This window comes from Blennius ocellaris (assembly GCF_963422515.1).
Source record: "Blennius ocellaris genome assembly, chromosome: 17".
Classification (NCBI taxonomy): Eukaryota; Metazoa; Chordata; class Actinopteri; order Blenniiformes; family Blenniidae; genus Blennius; species Blennius ocellaris.
In genome coordinates, this window is record NC_137666.1 from 12,600,696 (window position 1) to 12,613,579 (window position 12,884).

Below are 12,884 nucleotides of genomic sequence, written 5' to 3' on the forward strand. Positions count from 1 at the left end.
ATTTAAAAATTTTAAAATATGTATTTGTGTCGGGACTAGTATTTCCATTTTCTGGGTGGATTATTATTTGCCTTGTTTTCAACTTTGCTATTGAAGACATCTGAAGCTTCTTTGTCTTGATGTCCCATCAAGGTAATGTCCTCGGTTTACGTACACATTTGCACAGGGACCGTCATTTTCTACTATCTTCCATGTTCTGTTGTCTTTTTTTGGTTCCTTTTGTTTGTTGTGCATGTGCTGTACTGCACAAGACTGCCCTCCACAGGTCACCAATGGTACTACTCTTGCAATGAATACAGATGACAGGACTGCCATCTGCGTATTTACCATCGAGCATCTTTGAGCCTTAAGATGTTGTCTTGCATGAAGGGGAGATGAAAACTATGTAGGATCAAACAATGTGGAGAAGAGTAAAGCCAATGAGATGGTTCATGGATGTATTGAGGGAAGACGTGCAAATCATTGACTGAATAAAGTTTTGATCAATATGATCCACTTTAGTAACTCCACAAACAAATACAAATGCAGAAAGACGAGACAAATGCAGTCCTTTTGGAATAGTCAACACAATTTTCTCTCTCTTTCATTGTTTTCCACACACAGGTCTCCCGTCACGAGCGAAGAATCTCTCAGATCGAGCAGCTTAACCTGATGCCCCTTTATCCAACAGAGAAGATCATCTGGGATGAGAACATTGTCCCAACTGAGTACTACTCAGGCGAAGGTGCGCATTGTATATAGACTGTCACATGTAATTGTGTTACTGATGTGTCTTGTAGCTTAATGTGCAGCAGAGCTCATGTCTACATACAAGGTCAGCAACCATTTAGAAAATGAAAGCTATTTCAATGGTAACTGAAATGTGGTAGCTACAACTGATAGAAACACGCCAGGAAGCCCATTTAATAATTTATTTCTATTCAGCTCAATTTGTTTCAGCCTTTGACTTTTGACTTCATTTTGAATGAAGGAATTTAGTTAGGAATCACACCAGTTACTTCTTTTTGCATTTTTTTTTAATCATTTTGCTATTGTTTACACTTTGAAATCATGTTGTTTATAGTGATGCGTACTTTTATAACATGCCTTGATTGCTCTGTTACCTCTGCACTGTTCATACCTGATACAACACCTTATGTTATCTCTTAAACCTTCTTAAAGCACTTTATATGGTACTTTGGCATTGAAATCTCCATCTCCTTAATGTACTTGATAGATATAACTTTTTTTCCATCTTTTGTTCTTTTTCAAGTTCTAAAAATGAACGCCACTTCATGTCAGTTCTGTAAGATTGTTAAAATATGCAAAAATTACCAACTTCACAAGTAATAACGAGAAATTTCTCGAAATGGGAAATGCTTTTGCCACGTTTCTTTAAAAGTTACTGAAGCCTGACATGCAAAGCCTCTGTTAAAACTTTGTTAAAACTACAGAATTGTGTAATTGAGTTCTATTCCAGACGGAATGTGCTTCACTGCTTTTCTTCTTGTTTAGGCTGCCTGGCTCTCCCCAAGCTGAACCTTCAGTTTCTAACCCTCCATGACTACCTGCTGAGAAACTTCAACTTGTTTCGTCTGGAGTCCACCTACGAGATCAGACAAGACATAGAAGATGTGATTTGGCGCATGAAACCATGGTGAGATGTCCTTAGTGGTAATAGTGTCCAAGACAAGTTGACTTCTTATATTCTGCTCTTATTCATCATTAAAAACAAACACACACACACACACACACACACACACACACACACACACACACACACACACACACACACACACACACACACACACACACACACACACACACACACACACACACACACACACACACACACACACACACACACACACACACACACACACACACACACACACACACACACACACACACACACACACACACACACATTTTAAAGGCTGTGCTAAAAGCTGTGATTTGATATGTTGGTTTCCAATTCTGACATCTATCTGAATCAATACTTCACTTTGTGCTTAGAATCCCCCACTGATGAGATTTTATCAGTCGTTTGTTAATTTTATGCTACATTGTACAAGTAGGATTTCATAAAATTTGGATTCTGAGATGCCCCAAAGTGCTTTAAATCTCCACTATCACCAATGTTGACTTAAATGAATGAAAATCTTTTTTGTGTATATATATATATATATCTCCCATTGTGGCACAGCACATTGATAATATTTTATTAAACGACTATGACATTTGGTACACCACATTTGGAAACCCATTGCTTAACATAATAAGTGCTCCCATTATGTCAAGTAATGTAGCAACTTTCCTGTTGTTCCTCCAGAAGTAAATAAATAAGCAGCACTGCCATGTGCTGCCCTGAATCCAACTGATTTTCAGTCCTGTCAATTGCCCACAGCTCTTGTCTTAACTTCTTGTCGCATCTGTCCTTCTTCACAGGCAGTCGGAGTATGGCGGCGTGGTGTTTGGCGGCTGGGCGAGGATGGCTCAGACCATCACCGCATTCTCCATCGTAGAGGTCGCCAAGCCCAACATCGGAGACAGCTGGCCAGCTCGCGTCCGTGCTGACGTCACCATCAACCTCAATGTCCAAGATCATATCAAAAATGAGTGGGAAGGTAAAATCATTCAGTAGTTTTATTCCAAAGCCATATTTTAAGATTCACTTTTCTTTACGATGCACTGAATCTCGACATTTGATACAATTCGTGAAAAGGAATGGCAGAAAGATTTATGACAAAATATATTATGCAATATCAGCTCTTGCATATTGTTTTCCTACTCCTCCACTCTTCCAGATTTTCATTTTATTGCATCTCTCAATTATTCTCCAGCGTATAAGCTTCATGAGTCAGGTCAATAAAATGGATTAAATCCCACCAGTTTTCCTTTCACCTATTAAATAAGAATAACCAGCTTTCTTTCCTTTGTATGCCAGAGTGTATTGAGCCAATTATTGTAGAAATTGTGTGCTGAGGAATTATTATCCTTTGATTTCGTTAAGAAATAAGTTATCAAGAATCGACAGTCTTTTTACAGCTACTTTTGTGTGAGTTATTCTTTTTTTTTTCTTTTGTGAGTGAGTTGACGAAGTATGACTTCCGTACTTTTCTCTCACTCGCTGTTTCCCCCACCGGGAAGCTTCATGTTTTAAAGATCAGGCAAGTGCTGACAGGGTGGTTTGTCTCCCATCTCTCCACTCCTCCACACTGCTACTCCCTCTCCCATCAAACCTTTCTCATTCATATTCCCGTCTCTGTTTCTCCCGTCTCTTTATTTCTGGCTCAAATTCTTTTTACCCCCGTTTCAATCCGCCCTTCTCACAGGCCTGCGGAAGCACGACGTTTGCTTTCTGATCACTGTGAGGCCCAACCTGCTCTACGGCACACGATTCGACCGGCGCCAGCCCTTCGTGGACCAGACTGGCCTGGTGTACGTGAGAGGCTGCGAGGTGCAGGGAATGCTGGACGACAAGGGGCGTGTTATCGAGGAAGGTGTGTTCGATTGTTCCTCCGCCAACACACACACACCCACACACACACACACACACACACACACACACACACACACACACACACACACACACACACACACACACACACACACACACACACACACACACACACACACACACACACACACACGCAGAGTGGCACATGGCAGCTACCGTCTCGTCTGACTTGCACACCATCATCTCTGGCAATTTATCTTCAGGACGGGGGTCAGACTGATGTTGTCATGGCGACACTCAATGCGAGACCTGAACTGTTCCCATTAAAATACTATTAACCTAAGGTCAACAACAACATCTAAGAACCATGGTCCCTGAACTTATCTTTATTTATTGGATTTAAGTATAGGTTTGTATGTATCCATTGGTTTCAAAAGGAGAGCTTGAATAAGGATGTTCCCTTTGGTTCTCAATTCATATTTTACAATGTATTTGCTAAAAATATATCTTTTTTTATATATATTTCTTTCTTTCTAAAATCCCATCTTTTACATTGTAGCCTTTTAAATGGCTTTTTTGAGGCCTTAGCCACAACTTTGAATGCACATGTGCAATACACCAAACAGACAAAAATACATTACATATAGATAATTTTCATATTAATGTAATTCAAACATAGGAAAACATAAAGTACAAACATGGGATTTCAACTCAGATTGACACTTCAGGATACTTCATAGAGCCTCTTTCAGCCATTTTTCTCTATGAACTAGTCGCATGACATCCATGATGCTGTTTTCGATACAGCAACAGAATGATGTCATTACAAGTATTTTCTCTGTCATTTAACAGTGCATTCTGGTATTACAAAATTTATTTCAGTACAGGATGAAATTATATCAGTGAGTTACTGTATTTGTCTAACAAAGGCTTTCAAAGGTGCTGTCATCACATGCAAAGGATTGTTTAGTCTGTCAAGACATGAAAAATAGCCTCCGAACCAACTGAAATATCTAGTTTTTCCTGGAAAGTCAAATATATTCATACGATAAAACGACCTCAGTTTTCCATGTGGAGCGCTTCCATACAGCCCAAAGCAGCATGTCCGAGTGGTTGGTTCACCCGAGTTTGCCTTCAAGTGTTTGCCTTTTCTCTCTGTCAGAACATGTGTACATGTGCTGAAGCTCCCTTTCCCCCATCCTCTCTCATCTGTTCGGATTAAATATGCAGAGGGAAGGGTTATTTAAATAGACATTATGCCAAGCAACAGGCCCTGCCAATGTCGGCTTGGTTAAACTTTCAGATCCCCAACAGGGATAAGTGCTACTTGGGCTACTGGGCTGATGTCACAAAAATCACTGGGCACTTGGTGAAGGTATGTAGGGAAAAAAAATTAGATGTGCATTCATGGACTCTGATAAATGACTCACTACCTTATAAACAGGAAAAAATACGATATTGCAATTATACATATTCGTTTTAACTTACATGACTGTTACAGGTTATTTATCCCCTGCTTTAAATAACTGACAGCTTAATAGGATGGCTCATGCATGTTATACCGACTCACACACCTTGGCCCAGCTGTCCACATTGTTACCACATAGTGTTGAGGTTGTAGCTTCCACTCTTAAGCGATCACCATTCTCATTTTAGTAAGGGGATTTGATGATCCCCACATAACGGTACACGTGCGCATGGGCGCACACATCAGAAGCCGACAAGATTGATTTCACTTTCCTGCGCTGTGCCCTGCAGCGCCACACGGGGTCTATTGAGAAATCTGTGAAATCTGCACTTGCTGCACCACAGAGACTCCCGTTGGGACAAAGCCTAAAGCCTGTGGCCTGTCAGTCAACATGTAATTCCTGCTCCTGAGAGATACATGGGACTGCAGCATGCAAGGCTTGGTCAGCTCTTTAAGGTTTTCTCTTCGTCTTTTTTTTGGATCCCAAAGCTGAAATTGCCTGTTGAAGTTGTAATTTTCTACCTTAGAAAATGCTCATGTCACACAGTGGTATAGTGAGTGCCACCTCAAAGAAAGACTATCCCTAGTTTGAGTTGACATTTTTCAGCCTTTTAGTGCAGATTGCATGATCTGTGTTTGCATGTTAGTTTCCTCCAATAGTCCACAAATATGTGTTTGAGGCTAATTTTGTCCTTTGAACATGTGTGACTGTCTCATGATGGCCTACCGGACCAGAGTGTACCCTACTTTGGCCCATAGTCAGCTTGGATCAGCTCCACATGAAGTTTCAGGATGAGCCGCAGAACTGCCATAGCCAAACAGTGTATCTGGATATTTTAGCTTCTCCAGATGGGAGGCATCTCAAAGCAATTGCATCAAGTCAATTGGACTTGGTCATATGTCTCGGAAGATATTTCAAGACTTATCCAAATGGCATTATCAGTGAGCCTGAGACGGTCAAAGTAACAACGTGAACTGATGAAGCCTCTTGGATAAAGACCAAGACATTTTTGCAAAGCTTTTGATCAAGCCCAGCTGGCTTGATTCAGTTGCTTTGGAATGCCCAACAGCTGCTGAATCTTAAATTAAGTTAAAATGACTTGAACTGACCTTTAACATTAGAAATGACAATCATGGCGTTTTAGTGATCACCAAAACCGCGTGTTTCATGTTTTAGGACCTGAGCCGAAGCCCAAGCTGCGAGGAGATGCGAGGACGTTCCGTGTCTGGCTTGACCCGAACCAGTATCAGCAGGACATGACCAGCAGCATTCAGAGCGGCACCGAAGACCCCTATGAGACTTTCAACATCATCATGCGACGCAAGCCCAAGGAGAACAACTTCAAGGTTCGGATGCACTGATCAGGCCTCGTTGTATGTGGCGTTCGAGTGCTTTATCTTCAGACCTTGAGCTATGGTCACACCAACACCACCTTGAGTGATGTATCACATGTATTATACTCTCCAGGGTATTGGAGCTGTAAGGTTGGGGCCAGGGCAGCTCTGATATTGCCACCCACTCAAGGCTTTCCCAGTGAAATCCACCCCTCTGTCTCCTTTAAGAATCCCCTTGTTACAGCTATAAAGTATGTCGTAAGGTTACAATGTTTTCTGTGGGAAATCCTGGCTGTGTTACACAGTCAGTGGAACATGTGGGGCCCCTTCAGATTTTTAATAAAAAAAGCACATCTGTGGTTAATAAGATTTTATTGCTTGTGGTTTGTGGCAATTTTACAAAAATCTTTCTTAAGGTCATGACTTAATTAACCACCTGAGCTTTTGACGGCATTCTTGATGCTTTACTTCATTTTGTTCAACATTTTCGGAATCTTAAACCATGCATAAAACGTCTCACCATCTCATTAATGCTTTGTCAAATGTGCTATCTCCAATTCTGAACACCCATTTCTGTCTTTTACAGCCTGTGCAGTGACAGATGTTTTTGAAGTGGGCCTTTTTTTCAGACCTTGAGAAATGCAGGAATTAATGGGTGTTCAAGAAACATTGTTGTGCATCTTTGATGTATGACACATAAAAGTAAACACAGTTCCTCAAACAGTGTTTGATGAACAGGGTATTAGACAGTTTGCGGCTCATTAAAATATAATTGACAGACTTACAAATTACCTGCTGCCCCATCAGGCCGCCACAAAGTTATTTTTATCCTGTTAAACTCCCTCTTGTGGAATGGTTGTCTTGTTTTGCGATGTGGCTTCATTCAGTTGGGTTTCCTCTTTCAGTTTTCGATCTCAGGAGTTTGATATACGTCCGTCTGTCGTTTCACATCTTTGTGTTTTAGGCTGTGCTGGAGACCATCAGACACCTGATGAACACTGAATGTGTGGTCCCAGACTGGCTTCACGACATCATCCTCGGCTATGGTGACCCCGGAAGTGCACATTATTCCAAAATGCCCAATCAAATATCCACGCTGGATTTCAATGACACCTTTTTGAATCTGGATCACTTGCGCTCATGTTTCCCCGATAATATGATCGAGGTGACCGAGGAGAAGCCTGAACTGCAAGTGCCCCCGTTCAGGTAAACGACAAACACGTTATATATTGATACAATTGGTAAAAAAAAAAACCATTCAGTTAAATGAACAAAGCTGGTCTCAGTGTGTACCTCACATGAATTAATTCATTACATGATGTCTTTTCAGATGATGTATTTTTTTTTTTTTTTTTTTTTTACAAAAGTTGCCACATAAGTCATTGCTACTTGTGCTGGCAAGTTTTTATGCCTGATACTTCCTATTATAACCGTGGCTTTAACCCAGATTCTTCATCATATTGTATTTATCCCTTTCTTTCGGTCATCTGGCTGCCTCAATAGAATCAAGTTCCCCATCACTAACAATACCAACAAAGGGAAGAAGAGGAAGGCTGACGAAGAGACAAAGGACAAAGAAGAAGACAGAACTCTGATAGTCGAACCCTACGTTACTCCAAATCGTGGGCCATATCCCTACAACCAACCTAAACGGTGAGAGGTCAAAACCTGGAGCTTTCTGTTCACAGTTAAGAGGAAGGGTCAAAAAATTGAAAATGATTTGGCATTTTTCTTGCCGTTACCTTCGTTGAACAAAACGGAGATGTTTTAACCAGAATACTGGTTTGCATTTTGAAACCACATGGTGTCAGAACACTTAAGCAACCCTCAAAGCAACCCTCACAGATTGTGTAATTTGTCAAGCGTATTCATTTTTTCATGGAATTTGCTCAAATATAACGGAGAATTCCAATTTCTTTCAGGAATACAATTCAGTTCACACCTACTCAGATCGAAGCCATTCGAGCCGGGATGCAGCCAGGACTAACCATGGTGAGAATTCAGCTATATTTTTTTCTACAAAATGTGTTTTTCAGACAAGCATATCTCCATAGTTAAGAAGTTGCATTGGAAACCCATCTGTTGTCTTGGCTACAGCATGAAATGAAATTTTAAAGAGCCACAGAGGCAACAGTTTGATATGCACATTCATAACAAAGGTATTCCAGCTGACTGTTGTTATGTCAAGAGTAATGCGACATGTGCTGAGTGGACTCTTGTAGCTTGGCTGGAGTTATTTATTCTTCAGCCATCTGAGGTAAATATGGCAAAGGAGCTATCAACAAGCGTCGTAAAACAACTCTGCATGCATACCTTTCTCTGAACCTCTCCTCGCCCCTTCTAACCTTCCCTATTGGCATATGTCATAGTCATTAGCAACCATAACAAACACGTTCTACATCCAACACTGCCTGGCTTTCTGGGGAAAACCAAGGTGCTTATTATGCTCTGATTTATGCAGGAAGATGTAATTGTACCTGCTAATTTTAGCGGCGATTCCTCACCTGAGACCCACACTAAGACCACCCTGTTTCATGAATATTTATTCAGTGAATTAAATGTTCTGCTCTTCCCAGTTAAGAAAATATGAGGCTTTTTATCATGGTAACTTGTACACAGGGATGAAATGCTAATAACGGTAGAAAAGGGAGACTTGAAAGGCTCTTACATTTGCTTTTTTAAGTTTTTTTTTTTTCTATTCGAGCTGTCCTGTCCTTACAGGCCCAGTGACACCACATTATATTGGGTCTGGCTGACCAGGGCTAACAGTGGGGTTCTATTCTGGCCTGTTGTGACATGCCCATGGTCTGGCTGTCACAACAACTACGTTTTCTACAAAGCAGTGCCTGTGTATTCACACATGGGATTGTGGTCATGTTATTGTGGCTTTTTTGTTCATGGAAATCTTTTTATTTTTCTAAACCCTTCTTACCACATCGCTCTCTCTCTCTCTCCAGGTTGTAGGACCTCCCGGTACAGGAAAGACTGATGTTGCAGTTCAGATCATCTCAAACCTCTATCACAACTTTCCTGAGCAGAGGACCCTCATTGTAACACATTCGAATCAGGTAAACAACCCGCACACAGCACTTCCATACAGGCTTTTGAACTTCACAACCATGCATCAGGCTCGTTTACAGCCTGTGCTCTGAACGGCCCATTAATCAGTCATATTCAAACTATGAAGAAAGGAAAAATCTTAGCTCCCCTGTGTGTCTTCTCCCGTTGGTATTTAATCATAAAGTAATCAGCTGTTGTTTTACACCAGAAGGACCCTTATCCACTCGAAGCACAGCTCTGCAATTATTCTCCTGCTACATACCCTGGCCATTTATATTCCCCAAAGAAGTTTACCTTCCATATACTTAAAAACTCAAATAAACATATGGGGTGGAAAAAAGGTTTCCATGTCTGACAGTTTGTGCTGGCTTTTCTGGTTTCTTGATCACCAGGCTCTGAACCAGCTGTTTGAAAAGATCATGGCTCTTGACATTGACGAACGCCACCTCCTGCGTCTGGGCCACGGAGAGGAGGAGCTGGAGACCGAGAAGGACTTCAGCAGGTGAGGACAGCAGACGGCGGGTGCAGCCAGGACACACAAGATTAGGTGCACCAAAGCAAACAAATAAACACATGTGAAAAGTGAGACGACATGAATTCACATTTGAATGTGTGAAAGTGCATTCGGCAAATGAGCAGGCCGACTGCTTCTGCAGTGCCGAGGCCAGTTGACCACGGCTGCACACACGTACACACACAGGGAACAGGGAAAGCAGTTGGCCACATGCATAATGAGTCCAAGCCAAATGTGTGACAGGGCTGTTCAATACTCTCATAGGCCAGGCCGCAGTCCTGCTTTGTCTTCATCAAGCATCACTGGACTCTCACAACTTGGCGCCAGTGTAAAAGATCTGCCCCTGCAGCCCTGCGCTCAGACGCAATGCATACTTGATTAACCCATTCATCACTATTCCAGAACACATGAAGAAGTGAAAATAATTATAAAAAAGCGCATTGAATTAGGTGCTGTTAATACTATGGGCATATAACATTTTTCTCCTGTTTCTGAGGCACAATAGCATAAAACCAGCTTAATATTAGACCTCGACAACAACATAACCCCACACTTTTAAGGAAAAAAGTGTTGCAATCAGCCCAATTCCGTAACTGCACATTGCTTTGAATAATATAGAAATCATAGTAAGTTATTCTGAAAGTTTGGGGAATTGATTTTAATATGAAATATTAATCTAAGTTAACCCAGTTCCAAATATTTGTCAGTCTTATGAAGTCTTATGAATTAATAAAAATAAGTGACCAAATAAATGAATAATTACATCTACTACAAATTTTCATCTCAATTTACTAAGATACAGTTTATTCAGCTCTTTTAATGAGGATGCGACCATTGATGAAGGGAATTATCTGAATATAAACAAACACATTGTATAAACACAGATAAAATGCATGGCAGTCTTTCTCATTCTCTTTTAAATATTTTATTTATAAATTATTTAAAAATAACAGGACAACAGGTATACTGTGGTAAATAAGTCTTTCTCATTCAAGAGCGATGGCGTGACAATAAACAAAGTCTTTAATAAAAAACCACCATCGCTCCTTTAAAGAAGCCTCTGTAGTACTGTGTGTGTGTGTGTGTGTGTGTGTGTGTGTGTGTGTGTGTGTGTGTGTGTGTGTGTGTGTGTGTGTGTGTGTGTGTGTGTGTGTGTGTGTGTGTGTGTGTGTGTGTGTGTGTGTGTGTGTGTGTGTGTGTGTGTGTGTGTGTGTGTGTGTGTGTGTGTGTGCGTGCGTGCGTGCGTGCGCGTAAAATGCCTTGAAGCAAAGTGACTCAGTCCTTACTACGGGATCGTATGAGGACGTGAATAGAGAAAGTGGGGTCAGTGCATTTTAAGCACTCCTGACAGACTTTAGAACGACAGATTATCTCAAGATACCCAAAACATTTACAGTTCTCCATGGCTGCTGCTATATTTACCACGAGTACAGAATGAATCAGGGATGAGCCCCCCCCCCCCTTTCTTTTTCTAGTAGAGTGTTTTTAGCTCCCACTAAGTAAAAATAGCTAAGTGTCTTGAACATGAACACTCTTTTCGTGTTCTTACTATTTAAAGATTCTATATAACCTACATTGTTAATAGCCAACCCATCCCTCTGTGGTAAATGAGCAGAATGCACCCTGTAGCTTCTAGCATCAACTCCAAATGAAGAAGGGAGGGTTTGTACTCCTCTCTCATCTGCTGTACCCATAGTGACCCGAGCTAATTGTGAATCCATGACTGTAGCATGAATAGCGCCATGTGAAATCTGCAGTCTGCGCATCCCTTCCATTCCTAAATTATGCAGCGACACAGACATAAAAGAAAGAGCTTTAGCTAGCAGCATTTAATATGTTCCTGCCTGCCTCATAGCAACATGCAGACTCCACACTTCTTCCACCCCACTGACACCAGCGAGAGGAGAGAGTCGGGAGAGTTTTAATTAACGCTGTGTACAGAAGGGAAAAAAAAGATGGTTGGCAGTGCTTCTCTGAATACCTAACAAAGAGGAAGCTACAGCATCAATTAACAATACTTCCCTGCATTTCGTTATGAATTTTGTGCACTTTTAATGAGGTTCTGGAAGTAGATCTTGGTGGCAGCATGGGGGACACTATTTACTTCTTGTTTCCGGGTCATTATACCACTTTAGTTTTGGGGGATGAAATACTCCTCTGCTGATATTCGCAAAATTGACATGTATTTAATATGATAGTCTTTTCAGCCAATGCAGACTCGCACAATTTTTTTTTCTTTTTTGGTCTCGCCGCATCCGTTCCAGGTGTGTCATCCAGACAATCAAGGTCGCTTGCCATTTTTATTTAATATTATTCAGGCCAAACGGGCACAGTGGTGTCATCGTCTTTGAGTCATCTGCTGACTGAGAAACTTTGGAGAGGTTCTAAAAATAGTCCTCACCTCTGTCATTATCCTGTTCCCCTCCTACTTCCCGTCTTTCTGTGTTTCGTCCCATTGCCATCTAATAATCACTTTTAAACTGCATAATAATGAGACGCGTGATAGAGACTCCACAAAATGCAGTTGTTTATAGTCACTGTCCTCAGTAACTTCTGTACTAAATGAGTCATTATTACTAATAATTTCTTCTTTTTTATGCATATTTTACTCTGTTTATGTCCCCAGGCAGCCACAACCAGGCAATTAAAATTCAACATAATTAATTAAAAAAAGATCTCAAGACAACGCTGTTTGTTATATTTCTGAATCAAATTTTACATTAAATTATTTCATGGGGTTGGTTATGCATGTCTAGATTCAACTAACCCTCGCTATGCAAAGTTTAAGTGAAGAAGTGAGCAGTTTTAAATACATATACACATATAGTTTTGTAGGGCTTCTCAAAACATTAGGATATTATTGAAAAGATTTTTGATGGTGTATTTCCACACTCGTAATGTATGAACAAAAAAATGTCGAGCATTTCTTCAAATGTTTATTTTATCATTTATACCCTGAAAATAAGAATGAGATTAAAAAACAGCCAACATTTTTTTGCATAATTTCAGTTCTTGCCTCATAAAGCTACACAATATGGATGTTTCATTGTTTTGAATTTGATATTTTT

At 40.7% G+C, this 12,884-nt stretch overlaps 1 protein-coding gene across 1 annotated transcript in view; it reads left to right on the plus strand.

The window, feature by feature from the left end:
• The window catches only part of aqr (aquarius intron-binding spliceosomal factor), a 50,309-nt gene that overhangs the window by 13,010 nt on the left and 24,415 nt on the right, over positions 1 to 12,884 (plus strand). Inside the window, exons 16-25 of the mRNA XM_080513172.1 lie at positions 604 to 724; positions 1,495 to 1,636; positions 2,428 to 2,606; positions 3,315 to 3,482; positions 6,085 to 6,254; positions 7,207 to 7,448; positions 7,746 to 7,895; positions 8,165 to 8,234; positions 9,200 to 9,310; positions 9,695 to 9,804. Coding sequence (XP_080369298.1) covers positions 604 to 724; positions 1,495 to 1,636; positions 2,428 to 2,606; positions 3,315 to 3,482; positions 6,085 to 6,254; positions 7,207 to 7,448; positions 7,746 to 7,895; positions 8,165 to 8,234; positions 9,200 to 9,310; positions 9,695 to 9,804 — 1,463 coding nt within the window. The remainder of the gene's footprint in view (positions 1 to 603; positions 725 to 1,494; positions 1,637 to 2,427; positions 2,607 to 3,314; positions 3,483 to 6,084; positions 6,255 to 7,206; positions 7,449 to 7,745; positions 7,896 to 8,164; positions 8,235 to 9,199; positions 9,311 to 9,694; positions 9,805 to 12,884) is intronic.